General features: G+C 33.3%; 1 protein-coding gene across 1 annotated transcript; it reads right to left on the bottom strand.

The window, feature by feature from the left end:
- Window positions 1-11,303: 11,303 nt before the first annotated feature.
- LOC124541960 (40S ribosomal protein S3a) lies at window positions 11,304-15,959 on the bottom strand. The gene is made up of 7 exons (XM_047119899.1): window positions 15,810-15,959; window positions 15,420-15,516; window positions 14,513-14,598; window positions 13,876-13,971; window positions 12,954-13,101; window positions 12,045-12,206; window positions 11,304-11,471 (listed from the first exon to the last, which is right to left on the bottom strand). The coding sequence occupies exons 1-7, from the start codon at window positions 15,869-15,871 to the stop codon at window positions 11,328-11,330; spliced, it is 795 nt and encodes a 264-aa protein (XP_046975855.1). The 5' UTR covers window positions 15,872-15,959; the 3' UTR covers window positions 11,304-11,327.
- Window positions 15,960-17,713: the final 1,754 nt, after the last annotated feature.

Raw genomic sequence — 17,713 nt, forward strand, 5'->3', positions numbered from 1 at the left:
AAAGAATAGAAAAAAGAGTACGCAGTAGCCGTAAATCCCTGCGTTGGCGGATAGGGAGCCATTTGAGTTCGGCTCGACAGTGGGAAATGTGGTCGAATTAATATTTTACTGTATTATACTGAGTATTTTTTTAATATGGTGCACTAGAAATGGCTTTAAATTTTTAAAAACGGATATTACAAACAGTTTGTTTGATTCCCTATTTACCTTTTCGGTTTCCGAGTTTAAAATTGTTTTTCTAATACTGGATGGGGATATAATGGGCCAACGCTCCTTACATCACTATGAACTCTCAATAATAGCAAGGATGGTCATAACAGCAAGGACACTCATAATGATCATTAAAATAAATATTACTGATGAATCAAATATGATTTTTTGTAATAAGAAAGAATATAGTAACATTCCGAACCGGAGTTGATGGATTTAGTACGTAATTAATAAAGCAAGAGGCCTATCATTTTTGTTCTTTGATATATTTTGTGTCTATGACAGTATATTGCATAAAATAAATAAAATTGTAAAGGATGTCGTCGTGTTTCACATATATAAAAAGCTGCTTTAATGGTGCCAGACTTCAGGAAATTTCGGGTAGATAAGATAAGACATTATTAAGCAAGGCCAGGGACACATTTAACGGTTTAGTGTTCCTAAGCCAACTAAAAAGTGACTTCGAATATTTTTTTACATGAAAAATGAAATGAATAAGATAATAGCTCTCGTGAAAGCATAAGTTGAAATTTCCTGATTAGATTTAGTCTATGAAGGAATTAATGGCGGCCTTAACAATACTTTCCCGAGAATTTCGACCCAATTTCGTTTAAAAAAAAAGTGATAGTAGATGGGAGGGTGGGTATGTGAGACTCGCACGTGCTGAAGGCGCGGGAATACCCGATAAAAAACCAGCGGTACCCACTCCGGCGCCTAAGGGGTGAGGAGCCCACATCACGGGATCGCTTGCTACCATGACGCCTCGACGGTTGGTCCCCCGTTGTGGGCCTCTAAGCAAGAGGAGTTCCCAGGGTAAAGAGAACCTGAGGACATGTTATTGGGTCAACTGCTGGAAAACAAAGTAAAATACTAGTTGTCAAATAAAAGATGTCAAACTTGGCTATTCATTAATCAGAGTAAGTACCTATAACTTCAAAAGAGTATGGCATCCTGTAAAATCGATTTATAATCTGTATCTTTAACTTCTTCTTTTATAACATTCAACGAATTATGGATACGGTTTTCAAAACGTCAAAAATGATGTTGTCATCTAAATTATCGTATATTAACATTTATATAACATTGCTAAATCTTAGATCAACAATGATGAATCATAAAACGATATACCTACGTAAAAGTACGTGATAGCATGTATATTTTTTTATGTATCTTTTAAAGTAGACTTATAGCTTATCTGTTAAAATTTAGCAAAAAAATATTTATTAATAAACCTTATTCAGACAAATGTTAATGACCTTGAAAATTTAATACAGGTTATAAATATTGTTACACATCCAAATGTATATTTTTAAAAATATATCACCGATTCTGAATTACGTGCGAACTGAACAAAATTTGACCTCGTCTTGATACCATTACTAATATTTAAATCTTTATGTGTCACACAGTTATGAGCTATCTTTCACAATGAAATAATTTTACATATGAGTCTTACAAATATGATTAATGCTACAGTTATGTTTGTAACTTCACGAAAAAACTACTGGAAGGATTTGCATGAAATTTTACAGTAACACAGGTATACATCACGTAACACAAAGGCTACAATTTATAATTATATTATGTAATTTGATCATAATATATCGATACACATCAAGTACCCGTGAAAAGCCAAGGCAGCGCGCTTGTGATTTATATGTCATTTATGACTTACTAGCGTACCTGGCTTCTCACGGGTGCAATACTAATACCTACATAAAGTTCATAGTTTTATGTCATTAGACGGAAGTGTGTTTATTTACGAGTGTTAACAAGTGGAACATAGGCACCCAGCTGAGGAGGCATATAATAACAACTCTCAATAATATATTATATCCTGATTTATTTACCTATACTTTATTATTATTATAATTTATTATTTATAATTACGTTATTCGTCATGTTTATTAAATTAACAATAATTTAACCTCACTAGTTCGTCAACTGACTTCCGACTATTTTATTAAATGAGATAGGACGCGCCAATAGAGACGCCATTCTGTTTTTTTCAAAATATACCTGTATAACGTTACGCTGCACGAGTATATAAAATTGAGAGTGTGTTAAGTGTTTTATTTCTGAAAACCCACAAGTATTAACATCTCAGAAGTGGGATAGTGTTAAAAATGTCTGGACCATACGTAAATGGCTTGGGGATACGTAAACGAAAAAATAGCGATTCAAGTTCAACTGAAGAAGAAAATAGTGATTTTTTTTTCTCTAATGACACATGTAAGGAAAACATACGCAAAAAACGTCACGTTGCACCCTGTGACGCTGAAGTCATCCCGAAATTCAGACCAGAAGATACCAACAATAACATTATTGGATGGCTTCACAAAATCGACCAGCTAGGCGACATCTACGGATGGAATCAAACCGATCGAACATTTATTATGCAATAACGGTTGCGAGGCTCTGCTCGAGAATGGTACGACGACCTTGAAAATTATTCTCTCTCTTGGGGCGAATGGAAGGAGATGCTGATGGTTGCATTTCCACGATCGACAGAATACGTAGACAAATTAGAACGCATGTTGGCAAGAAAGAAAGAAGATAAAGAAACTATGACGAAGTATTATCACGAAAAATTATCATTACTGAAGAAATGCAGTATCGTCGGCGGGGATGCAATTTCGTGTATAATACGGAGGTTGCCTCAAGAATTAAGGGCTAATGCTAAGGCATATAGTTGTGATACACCTGAACAACTATACTATGGCTACTTATCTTCGCTAGAGAACTTTCAACGGGTTGATTCAAATGCAACGCGACAATCAACATGGAGAAGAGGTACCAGCAATAACAAACCCGTTTCTACGTCGACTCATCAGCTCCAACCGAAGTTATGCTACGTGTGCCGTCGGGCGGGTCATGAGGCCCGAGACTGCAGGCAGCAGCAGCGTTGCGAGAGCTGTTGGCGCCGTGGACATACAACGGCGGCGTGCTGGTTTGGCGGTGGGAGCGCTAGCACTTTGCGGCAGCAACCACAAAAGGTTAGTCGAGTAATGCACATTACCTACGATATTTATGCCGATCTTTATAAAAGAACTGTAATAGTTAATGGACATCAGCTTAGAGCATTTATAGACACAGGCAGTAAAATTAATATTCTCTGTATATCACAAGCCAAAAGATTACAAATTAAAATCGAGCCTAGTACTACTGTTATGCAAGGTTTTGGAGGAGCATGTGTAAATTCACTCGGTTCAAGTTACTTAAGCATCTTAATAGATAATACAATACTGTATGGAATAGTCGAACTAGTTAATTATATAACGGTGGATATCGATTTATTGATTGGTCAAACTATGATTAATAGTAATAATGTCAGTCTAGTAACAACAGCTTCTTCTGTACGTTTTGTTCAAAGTCAGGTGGTTCAAGACTTGTTTGAAAATATAAAATTAGACTCTACTGATTTTCTTGTAAAGTTTCCGGTTTATTTAAAGCACAATGTTAAAATACCTAAGCAAACTCAGCTTTATGTGGAAGTATATGTCGACTATAACAAATGTAATGAAAGGGAACACACATTTCTAACTAATACGGTTTGGGTACAGTTAGGTAATATTGCATACTTTATACCCTCTGCTATTATTAAATCATGTCACTGTCATTTAAAAATTGTAAATTTGGGTGATACTGATGTAATATGGGAAGCAAATAGGCTTGTAGCTAGGGCTGAGATAGCAACAATACCTACATGCACGCGCGATTATACGACCCTAGCTATAGACAATTCAAATACCAATAGCTTACGTATTAACTTATCCGAAATAGAGACGGGACCGCTTAGTGATTACGAAAATAAGCAGCTGCTAATTCTGTTAAATAAGTATACTAATTCATTCGCTAGAACTACAAAAGATTTAGGTTGTACTGATCTCATAAAAATGCACATCCGTACAATAAATGACCAACCAATTTGTTGCAAGCCGTATAGGTTATGACACAAAGAAAATGAAATCGTAAATGCAAAAATTAGGGATTTACTAGACGCGGGTATTATTAGGGAATCTATGTCTGAGTATGCTAGCCCTATAGTTCTAGTAAAAAAAAAACAGGAGACTATAGGCTTTGTGTCGATTATAGGGCATTAAATGCTAACACTATAAAAGATCGATATCCTTTGCCACATATAGAAGATCAAGTCAATAAGCTATCGGGGCAATTCTTTTTTACAACCCTTGATCTCGCCCAAGGTTATTACCAAGTAGGTATTCATGAATACTCGATAACTAAGACTGCATTCGTAACACCATCCGGTCAATATGAATTTTTGAAAATGCCCTTTGGCCTCGCAAATGCCCCAGCTGTATTTTCTCGTTTAATACAGATGACACTAGGCAGAGTCGATCAAAACGTTGCTCTGTATCTTGATGACGTAATGTTGCCTACAAAAACGGTAGAAGAAGGATTAGTACTATTAGAAAAAGTTTTACAATTATTAACACAGGCCAATTTAAAATTAAATCTTGGTAAATGTTCTTTCTTAAAACGTACTGCCACTTACCTAGGCCACGAAATATCAGCTGGTACAATACAACCGGGCTGTGCTAAGATAAAATGTGTTGCACAATATAACCGGCCGCGCAATGTACATGAGATTAGACAATTTATCGGTTTAACATCATATTTTCGGAAGTTTGTTCAAAATTTCGCGCAGATTGCACGTCCTCTTACTCAACTTACAAAAAAAGATGTAAAGTGGAATTGGGGTGCTGACCAAGAAAATTCGTTTCAAACCCTTAAGCGACGGTTGATTGAAAGGCCTGTGTTAGGCATTTACAACTGTAACGCAAAAACTGAGTTACATTGTGATGCTAGTAAGGTTGGTTTAGGCGGAATTTTAATGCAATACCAAGCAGATGGTAGTTTAAAACCTATAGCTTATTTCAGTAGGGCGTAACCCTAAGTAAAGAAGAGAGGCACTATCATAGTTATGAACTAGAAACACTGGCCGTTGTTGAATCTCTTAAACGTTTCAGAATTTATCTTACAGGCATTAAAGTTAAAATAGTAACCGACTGTTCAGCACTTAGAACTACCCTAGTGAAACTTAATTCCGAGAATAGCTCGTTGGTGGCTTACAATACAAGAATTTGATCTAGAGATAGAGTATAGGCCAGGCGAACGTATGAGGCATGTAGACGCCCTTAGTAGAAACCCGGTAACTAACACAATACTCATGATTGATAATTCAGATTGGTTAATAACTCTTCAGGTACAAGATGATAATATTCAAAACATTCTTTCTAGACTCCGTGACAATCCTGACCCTAACTTAATTGCAAACTACACTATCAAAGATAACTTGCTTTTTAGAAAAACAGTCGCTGGTAATCGTTTTGTTATCCCAAAATTAGCAAAATACGGTCTATTACAAAAACTTCACGATCAAATAGGTCATCCCGGATTCGAAAAATGTGAACGATCCATTAAGTCTCAGTTCTGGTTTGAAGGAATGACGAGATTCATAAGAAAATATGTAAACAGTTGTCTGCAATGTGCATTTAACAAAGGTAATCATGGTAAGTTGGAAGGTGAACTACACCCAATTAACAAGCCAGCTATACCCATGCACACGTTGCACGCTGACCATTTGGGTCCTTTTGCTAAAACTCGGAAAGGGAATACTTATGTTTTGGTAGTGATAGACGCTTTTACCAAATTTGTGTTCGCCCGACCTTCTAAAAATTGTAGTTCAATTGAGACTATCCGTTTGTTAAAAGAAATAATTATCCAGTTTGGTTACCCAACAAGAATTATAACGGATAGGGGGAAAGCTTTTACAAGTAGGTATTTTAAGCAATTCGCCGAAGAAACTCAATTTAAACATACTTTAAACGCAATAGCTAGCCCTCGTTCAAATGGTCAAGTTGAACGTGTAAACCGTACTTTGCTGAACGGTCTAAACACTATGTCAGAAGATGAATGTACATGGGACAATAAGCTGGACGACGTCGTGTGGGGAATCAATAACACACCTAACGCGACAACCGGCTTTTCACCCTTTAATCTTATGTTTGGCCACAAAAACTCTCGTTATCCGTCATTCCCTTCAGACGCGGCTTCAACCTTTGAAAGTCAATTTGATGAACTACAGGCTAATAGGGAAACTGCAAAACTTCGTATTGACAAAAATATGACCATCATGAAAAAACAATTCGACAAAAAACATAAACAGTGTATTAAGTATACCGTAGGTCAATTGGTTCTTTGGAAAGGAGGTGTAGCTAGGGATGCCGTGACTGGTGTTACTAAGAAACTTAACGGGTTATACTCAGGTCCCTACAGAGTGTGCAAAGCGGAGTGCTCGTTAGACAGATACACTATCTCAAGTATAAAGGGTATGAAGGGATATAGGAAGTTTAGTGCAGTAGTTCGTGGAGAGACCCTCCGACCTTACAAACCAACCTTGTCTGAAGATGACAGTTCAAGTAGTGACCGAGAAGTAGACAGAGATGATCTAATTGATCTTCTTGAAAGCTAATTGTTACAAATGTTTGATTCTTTATTTCTGTATCACTGCTTCTACTTTTAGTCATACGAATCAAATTAGTTATTATACCTACTAGGAATATAAAGTCTATTGTAATTTACAATTGAATGAAAACTAAATTATATTAAAATTATTACATACCATACTTTTAAACTTTTATTTATATATAATCTCCAATAAAATATGTACACATTGATTCTTACAGAAATAATGCTTGAATTAAAAGAAATTAGTGAAATATGTAAAGATTATTATTTTTATAATCTTATGTACAATGAATAGTCTATTACTCATACATATAAGAACAATTTTAAACAAACCAATTTATCAAGTGTGTATAAATAAGGACAGCTGTGTGATCAAGTCTGTATAAATAAGGACATCTGTGTGATCAAGTCTGTGTGAATAAGGACAGCTTTGTGATAAGGTCTGTGGAAAAGACAGCTATGTGACCAAGTCTGTTTAAAATTAGGATAGCTATGTGATCAAATCTAAGTGAATAAGGACAGCTTTGTGATCAAGTCTGTGGAAAGGACAGCTATGTGATCAAGTCTGGGTTGATAAATAAGGAAGACTGTGTGATCAAATATTTAATTTACGAGACATCTGTGTGATCATGTCTTAATTTCTAGAGACGGCTGTGTGAACAAGTCTATTTTATAATGACCACTGTGTGATTGGCCTCTACATTTATCTTAGGTTAGCAGAGTTTACATTTTAAGACAACTAGTTACTGCCATAAAATTACTTTCAGGACTACGGGTTGGCCAGTGAAGACCAGAATACGGGCCGCGGGACGCAGCCCACACAGGATGGCCGAATGTTAACAAGTGGAACATAGGCACCCAGCTGAGGAGGCATATAATAACAACTCTCAATAATATATTATATCCTGATTTATTTACCTATACTTTATTATTATTATAATTTATTATTTATAATTACGTTATTCGTCATGTTTATTAAATTAACAATAATTTAACCTCACTAGTTCGTCAACTGACTTCCGACTATTTTATTAAATGAGATAGGACGCGCCAATAGAGACGCCATTCTGTTTTTTTCAAAATATACCTGTATAACGTTACGCTGCACGAGTATATAAAATTGAGAGTGTGTTAAGTGTTTTATTTCTGAAAACCCACAAGTGTTAACACGAGATATTTTTAGAAATCTCTAAAATTATCAGTATTTCTTTACTACATTGTCTTTTGTCCATTTGTTATATACAAAAACCTTCCTCGTGAATCACTCTATCTAGTAAAGAAAACCTCATCAAAATATGTTGTGCAGTTTCAAAGATTTAGGCATACAAAGGAATATAGGGACAAAGCGACTTTGTTTCAAACTTTGTAGTGATATAATATAATGATTACTTATTTTAATTTTCTTGCGCACTTTTAATTTCCTCAATTGTATGGGCCTGGTCACTAGAAGCAATTAAAAGACACAATATACAAGTCGTGCAGTACAACAATACAATATAATTATGAGTAGCTCTAACAGCATCATGAGTATTTTTGAATGAAACAATGTACTACGTGTAATATTAGATTTTGTTCACCCGTCACAGGTTCAGGGTTGTCGCCCGAGGCTCCGTTCGCGTTTTAGGGTTCGGTCGTTAGATAGGAGGCATAAAAATCCTATATATTTATCATTGGAGTTCAGCCTCTTTTCATACCCAAATATCTTCACATTAAATTCAGCTGTTTAGCCTGGTTATGGCAAGGATGTTCATACAACAACATCAAACAAAAACAGCTCCGAAATTTACCACTGCTGGGCTAAGGCCTCATCTCCCTTTTGAGGCGAAGGTTTGGAACATATTCCAATGCGGGTTGGTGGAATACACACGTGGCAGAATTTCTGTTAAATAAGACACATGCAGGTTTTCTCACGATGTTTTCCTTCACCGCCGAGCTCGAGATAAATTATAAACATAATATTCATAATACACATGTATATATATTTTTTTGAAAGTAGTTTCTTAATGGCATAATTCTTACAGGCAACTAGATTATTGACCTCTAAAGTTTTAATAATAAATAAAATATATTTATTAATGAATAATAATTGAGGTGTTAGTGCGGATTATTCAGTAATCAGTAAAGATATCGGGCTGTGCGATCTGTCAGGTACAATCGAATTTCGGTACTGCATTGACTATCATAAAATAACATCTTATCAACTCACACGTCTTTCTAGTAATTATAATGAGGTACCGAAATTATAGTTGGGTACCTCTTATCTCGTCATAACTAGCAACCCGCCCTGACTTCACACTGCTGCACTGATAGTAAATGTGTAGTATATTGAAATAGAATGTCTTCATTTATATGAAACAATATAATAGGAATAAAACAATTGATTTTGTTGCGGCTGTTTTGTACTATGAATTAATTCCATCGCAACGCTCGCGTAATGGCCGCACGTTATGGCCGACCGGCTAGAAAACCTATCATCATAAGATCCAACTATATAATAACTAAATAATATAATACCTTAAAAATTATTTGATTCGGATTGTTTAATGTAAACATTAACGATTTTTTAAATTTAAATTTGACCATTTAGTACAGCCTTAGTTCTACTGACCTTGAGAGTGTAAACGGTTGTCAACTGTCAATTAATTCTATACTACAATTGTTTTCACCATTGTGATAATAATTGTATTTGATTTATACATGTTGTTTTATTTCTTTAGCCTTCTTTCTTCTTGTAAATCGACATGTTAAATGTCATAATTACTAGTCATATCATCAATTAAACATTGTTTACATGTCATTAGCATACTGTTTGGCGGCTAATTAGATCAGTTACGAAGCTTTTTCTTCCCACAGACGAACAAAAAAGGATTTATCATAAAAACTTATAAATATTTCCTTTAAGTAGTTTTGAACGAGTAATGTTAATTTAGTCGAGATTTAAATTGCATTTAGTATGTTTTTTGTAAAACAAACAAGACATTTGGTCAAACCAGGATGTCAGCAATTCTGCGAAAAATGTTTTTATTGTTTTTAACCAACCTATTTCGTTTTTTAACCGACTTCAAAAAAAGGAGGAGGTTCTCAATTCGTCGGGGCCTTTTTTTTTATGTATGTTACCGAATTACTCGAAGATGGCAGGGCCGATTTTGACAATTCTTTTTTTGTTTGAAAGGGCATGTTTTACAGGTGGTCCCATTGTCAGGAGATCAGGATCTGATGATGGGATCCTGGAGAAATCGAGGGAACTCCTCAAATTTTATAGGCACACGTATAGTGATTTCGGTTTTATTCAAAGTGCCTTGGTCATATGCTCACGAAAAGTGACATTTAATGAAGTAGAACTGATGATGAAGACCACAACTAGTAATCAGAACCTATTAGTAAGTAACTATTTTACGGGCTTAGTTCTATTTCTTTAAGATAGTCGTCAAGCAATTGATGTTAGTAAACATGCCTATGATGAAGTCTAGCTGATGGTGGACTACCAGGAGAACTCCTCAATGATTAACGGCATTAAAGTGAATGACAAACACTACCAATTGTAATTATAAATAACAAAACAACACTGAAAAGCAGTAAATAAATTTTTATAAATAAAAAAAAAACCGCCTTCAAAAATGAACTAAAAAGAAAAAAATAATCAGTTACATCCATATCCAATTTACGATTTTTTAATCACCTTTTGAAGGCGGTGCCAACAAAGTAAATAAATTCCTATATTGAAATCATTCAATTTGTATCGATAGTAAGGTTTGTCTAATGATGTCATCTATACAATAAATAGATTTAGGTTTGTATGTATGTATTATGTACCTATATTAGCAATGTTGGCACCGACTTTGAGAGGTGATTAAAAAATCGTAAATTGGATATGGATGTAACTGATTATTTTTTTCTTTTTAGTTCATTTTTGAAGGCGGTTTTTTTTTATTTATAAAAATTTATACATGCTTTGTTAGTTATGAAATAGTCAATCATCAACTTCAAAAATTATATTAGTATACGATTTAAAAGTAGATATCCAAATTCTGTGATGCTACGATAGAATAATTAAGTAAACTTTGTAGTGTTACTTATGCCCAATTAAAAATAGAGTAAATTATAACCGCATGGAATGGTCGCAAGAAAATACAAACTTCCGTTTTTTAAATAATGCTACTAGTGTTACTAGTTCTATGCTTTAAAAATATAGTGTCCATTAAGAGTATAAATTTTACCATTGTCTTTGCTTGACCACTTAATATCAGTACCATGATGGGGGCCAAGATTAACCTATGATATTCACTAAGGATTTGCGAAAAAATGGCTTTTTGAATGAAATTTTTAAGTGGAAATAAGTAGTAAACTAGTCATGTTTTACAAATAAAGACATTAACTCATTAACTCTTAGTAGTGTAGCACTTTTGCTGTAATTAACAAGTCTCATGAAAAGCGTTATCTATTTTCCTACATTGCATTGAAAAGGCTATGTGTATAGATCTGAATATTTCGAGTAAGTAGATAGATATATTATCATAAAATGGTCTGTATAAGTTGTAAACTAAGCCAATGATTTCGCTTTAAAGGATTTAAAAGATAACGAAAAATAAAAACACCAAAAGTCAGTTTTTTAACGTATATTAGACTTATACACTCTCTTGTACGGGCGGTTCGTAGCCTTCGGGGCGTTCAGACTTGTCACCGACCTCACCGCGCTTGCCGCCACCGCCCTCACCGTGGAGTTCCATCAGCTTGGCGATTTCGAAACGTGGCCTCTTGAGAACTTTCACCTGGAATTGTCACTTGTGTTTAACACTGGAGGCTGACAATTGTTTGAGATTTGAGTGAATTAATTTTCAGCGGTAAATCAAAAGGGAACATGAGTTTTCATCATGTAATGTATCATTGCGAGCTAGGTGTGTCATCATTGTAAATTATTTATATGTTACCTAATATTTTCTTGTTAATTCAAGTTTATTATTCATATTAAAGAAAGATATTATACATTAAAGATGAGAAAGATCAGAAGAAATCAGATCTTGACTATGCCAATACATTTTGATATTTTCTTTTGTACTGTTATATGACAGGATCAATATTGAGTAGATATGAAAGCTAAGTAAGAAAACGATTAAAAAAAAAAACAAATTCATTAAAATGTAAATAACCAACAATTTGCATCACAGCATTTTGTGTTGTATGTTTAGTACATACAACACAAAATGCATTATAATTATATCCTGCAATTCTTATTGAGTATTGAACAATAGACATTTTTTGTTTTTAAAACTTGAATTAGATTTAGAAAGTAGGTTTTTGATAATTTAACTTTAGATCTACATTTATGAGATCATTAAACCAACCTTCCGGATGCAGACATCTCTTAATGGGTAGATGCTATGGCAGGCCTTTTCAATGTCCTTAGCGATGGAGTCAGGGATCAGCTTGTTAACGACTTCCCTGAGTTCAGAGCTCGCCACGTCACGGGTGATGATTTCGCACATCTTCTTTCTGATCGCACGTACCTGTAATAAGTATTATATGTAGTTTTATACATTACTAATTATCCTTAACTACTAAGAGGGTTTGAACTAACAAATCTAATATAGATTGGAATGTAGCAACGACACAAAAAACCTAGTATTAATGAATAGTAAGGCGTATTATTGTGTGGAAGCAATGATATTTGCAGTTTGTAACGATATAAAGGCGATTGAACATCCTCATATAGCTGGACTGCAATTTATTATTAATTTTTGCTAATAAAAGTGATTAAAATTAATAATTGCAACAAGTATAACAATGGGATTCTTTGTATATCACCATGTGTATAACCTCAATCAGGCATCAATTAAGTACTATTATATAAAGTTTTGGCAATGATATATTTAAAAAAAACTTTATTGTAAAAGGAGTAGAATGGAATAAGTTATCATGTATGCACTGAAAATAGGTTAACATCAACATAGGTATAGTAAGATACAAATTAGATGTAGCATCGGAAAATGTAATGGAATGAAAATAAAACCGATTACTGCATATACATCGACGCGTCAAATTGACGAATATATTAGGTCATATGATATTAGAAGTTATTACGTTTGTGTAAAGATCATATTCGCGTGAGAAATAAATATTGATAATTTGGGATAGCGTACTTAATTCGGATGTGATTGGTTTTACGAATTTTGCCGATGCGACATCTCAGTTGTGTCGTACTATATCCTATTATACTTACACTTATAGTTACTAGTGTTTTTATTATATTATACCTGAGTGTGCTGAGCATAGCAAGTCTTGCGCTGGCTGAGCGAGTCCTTGTTGGTGAAACCAATGCAGAACACACGCAGGAGGTAGCCATCAGTGGTCTTCACGTCAATGCTGGCTTCAACCAGTGTCTGCCATTTCTTGACCATCCATCTGTCAAACAATTGCTTTCGATAAGAATAAATAAATAAGGCCATATATGAGTATATAATGTATCACATATAAATATGTAGCAACGACAAGAAGGGCCTTAACAGATGAGCTGTAAGGGCACTTTATCATGTGGCAGCAGATAATATTTGCAGTTTGTAACGATATAAAAGCGATGATCGCTATTATATAGCTGGACTGCAATAACACACATGAAGATGATGTACATTTATTGTGAATTTAGTGAACATTAAGTACATCATACATAAGTTAGTAAGTTTATTCCCTAACAAATACTTTTCTTTAAAACATTTAACTTTATGAGTCGATCATATTGTTTTGTGATCATGTGACCAAAGAGATTTACTCTAAGAGAGTATTACATCAAAGAACTTTGAAAAGGCACAAATTCAATTCAAAACATTTCTAATAACACTGAGTATTTTAGTGCCACGGTGTAACTGAACATTAGATAAAAATAAAACTTAACTCAACAAATCATATCAAAAAAAATGAAAAAGCTTTTTAAGTCTACATTAATTGCTAGTATTTAAATAATTATATAGCAATAGTATTAGTAAATTAGATATAAACGAAAATCGAAATCTGAGTATTTCATATTAAGAATTCAACATAGCCAAAAACAGCTTCGTCTTGTGCATTATTAGTTAAGATGCTAGTACATATACTAGAACATAGAAGTTTTAACTAGTACAAAATTATATGTAAGTAATGAATATTATTGTGACGGGATAATTAACCTAAAAATATACAAACCTGAGCTTGTCAGTGGTGAGGTCCATACCATGGAAATTGCAGAGCACATTGCGTCCCTGCACATCCTCAGCGATCAGACGGAATTTACGGAAAGACCTGAAATTAATACACATCTATAATGATCTTGTAAATGCTAAAGCACCTGTCCGTCCGTCCGTTCGCCGTTTAAACCATTAAGCCAATTGACTTAATTTAGTAAAATATGATATGAAATAATCTAGAATTGGTTTTACTTAAAACCATGACTGACAACTAAACTATACAAGGTGAGCAAGAAATCAAAAAACACTTTATTCAAGTAGGCTTTTATGAGCAGTATTGAATCGTCAGTTAACAATTAAGTGCAGCTACCAACAGTTTGGAAAGTAAGTTCTAGTTCTCGAGAAGAACCAGCAAGAAACTCAATAGTTACTCTTGTCTCCATTCAAAAATACAGTCATGTTAGTTAATTACAATTCTATATGTATGTAATTTATCCTGCCTGGGAAGTCCACAAGTATCAATTCTATGCTTATTTTATTGTCTAGAGATTGGGCAACTAGCTGCCATATCAAACATTGTAGTTCTTTTAAAGTTATGCATATACATTGTAATACAAATACAATATTTAATTACTACATACAATGCGATCTCTCACCTTTCCGCGTCAGTGTCTGCCTGAAGATCAGCCAGGGAGACTTCAAAGACACGGCCCTTCAGACCTTCAGAGGCGATTTTTGTTCCCTGCGAATATTCAACGACTTCAGTTAAAATGTTCACAAAGTTTTCAATAACAATTCATATATTAATAAGATTCAGTGAAAAATCAAAAGGGAACAAACTTTTTCATCAGTTTTGTGTCATTGCGAGCTAGGTAGATCATCATTTAGTATATTTTTATCACACCTTAACAATGTAACTATACAAAATCATTTTTATTTGATTTTAATATCTTAATAATATAATTCAAAAGGAAATACTGCACTTTTAATTATTTACAAGGGAATATAACTAGTTCCCAGTTAAAGTTAAATATTTTAGGGAATGTGAGATAAGTTCTAGTACCAAGTTTAATGCTTTATATATTAGGGATGCATGATACTGTGCATTGCACACACAAAGCACCACATGGTCGAATTACAAATAAATAATATATAAGTTGAAGGATTACACTTAGTGAAACTATGGCTTGTTGAAAATTCTGTTATCTTATACCTAATTGTTGTTTACACTAATTGTTATTTATTGTATTTTTATACAAGTACTCGATAATAAATTAATTTTTGTATGAATTGAACAGTTTAAAAATGCATAGTAAATAAGACAAGTGAAATATTGAACACATGCATAAAACCATGTGGTATTAAAGTAATATTTTACATTGCTGAAATTCTTTGAAACAAATATAGACATTAATTTTAGGTCTTAAACTGTTGTATATATATGCAAGTCCACTGTATACCTCTAAAAGATATATATTTTATGCATAGTAACGAAATAATTAGTTTTTTTTTCCTAGTTGACTATAATTTTATGTTGAGAGGTTATAAATGAAGATTACATACCTGGGTACGGTTGACCAGTGTGGTACCCACTAGTCTCTTAGTGAACATCGACGGCGCTTTGACATCGTACCAATCCTTCCTTGTGAATGGATCTACACTGGAAATGAAAAATGATTAAAAGTTAACCTTTAACACTTACTCCAAACACATGAATTATGAACAAGTACAATACTGGAAACTAAGAAAGCTTAATAAGCAAGAGACGAATGCATATATTACATATGATATATTACATTAAAAAGATACATTAAGCTTAGCTTGTAGATCTGACACGAGACACACTTTCATCCACAATTATTTCGAACATCACAACTCTTTGCAGCAATATCGCAATTAAAACGATAAGGTAAGCGTTTGAAATGATAAATTGTAAGTTTATTATCAACTTACATCTTCTTTTTAACTCCCTTTTTACCGCCTTTCGATAGGCCTTTATTTTTACCGACCGCCATGTTCAAACTCAAACTGAGAAAGGCTAGGTTTTGTTTATGGACAGACTGACTGTCAATTGTCAAAATTTTGTTTATGGTGGGGAATAATTCAACAGATTAAAAATATACAATTCTATTAAGTTTGCTCTACACATATACTAAGGTTTCGTAAGCTTAGTGAAAACTATTGAGTGCTCTATATTATATTCAATTAACATAAGAAATATTAATAATAATTCTTTAAATAAATATATACAGATATAAATTAATATCTGTTTAAATCATTGTTATAAATTATTCTATAGCAGCATTAATTCAATTGCGATACAAACCGTATAAATTTTCTCCGATCATTGGTTTTAATCCGTCTTTTTGTACTTGTGCATTTTACCGACTTTTGAGATACTTTTTTGTAAAAATTGACTCGATAATCCGAAAAACGCCGTATTGATGCCGTAAGTATGTTTTGTGTTAATGCGTTCATCTACTACAACAATATTGACACAAAATTGAGAAAAAAGTGTTTTCAAGCTGAAAAGAGGAGTCAGGAGTCTGCTTTGACAAAACCGACTTCCATTTTATTCGAAATACGCAATTCATTTTTATTTCAATGTTAACTTTTTTTACAACTATAACCTCAAATAAGTAGTCATAACAGGAGTGAGGTCAGTGCACGCTAATTATTGTTTTGAAATAAGTTCCGTTTCAAGTTACTTTAATTCGTAATTATTGTTAAAAAACAACATTATGTCAAATATAAACCTTATAATATATAAAAGAAGGGTCACTGGCTGCTCTTTTAAATATTTTTAACATTTTAATAGCAACATTTTCATAAATATTATATTTACATGTTCCCTATTCTAAAAAAAAATCATAGAAATTTACATTATTCCCGGGTGCTTTTGGGTATAAAGAATAATTTTATCGTGCATATTAGATGAAATATCACAAAATTTATTTAATAATTCGGACAGACATACCTCCTTAAACAGAATAACTTTTAATTTTTGTTACTGACTTGTAACCAGCAAGTGGTATAAATTGCGATTTGTTTCATAACATAATAGGCTATTTGACAATGTGAAAAACAAAATGTCAATTATTGTAATTAGTATGTAATACTATGAGTTTAAAAATGGTTATTTATAAACGGACGTTGAACATAATACTTAATTTATTCAAAATTCCATAAATAAAAATGCATATTTTTAAATATTTATCACTTATGCATATGATGAACTCACTTGCTTGTTTACCTTGCTTGCCTACGATATGTATCTCAAATTAAAATACAGGCAACTGACGTCACCGACCCCATTGCAGCTCCATGTTGTCCAAGTAGCGTTTTCGCGGCTTATTTAAATATGGAATTTTTAATATGATATTTTTCGGCGAATATGTACTAGAAGTAAAAAAGTCAACTTCTAACGGGTTCTTTAACCTTACTAAATACTACCTTTACTAAATAATCTAAGCTGGATTTTAAACACCTGTCAAATAGCCTATTAAGAATCAATGAAATTTGTATGTTACTCATTCGTTATTTATGGCATACTTGACTTATCTTTTCTCCCCCCAATATGTGCCAAACCTAATTAATATTTACTTAAAAATACCAACATATGTTCAGTTGTATTGTGTATGGTTTTAGATACTCAACAGCTTCTCAAAGGGCAGTTCTCATCATTATTTAAATTATTTTCAGTAAACGAGTTCTTACGAGATTTATTTCATGCATAGAAAGTACTATTTCACAGACATATTCTATAAATTGTGGTCTTGCTTGACTTAAAATAAGAATACCTTCTGTTTTTGCACGTATATTTCCACTATCATATGTTATAATTAAAAAAAAAAGTA

Source organism: Vanessa cardui, chromosome 29 (genome assembly GCF_905220365.1).
Source record: "Vanessa cardui chromosome 29, ilVanCard2.1, whole genome shotgun sequence".
Classification (NCBI taxonomy): Eukaryota; Metazoa; Arthropoda; class Insecta; order Lepidoptera; family Nymphalidae; genus Vanessa; species Vanessa cardui.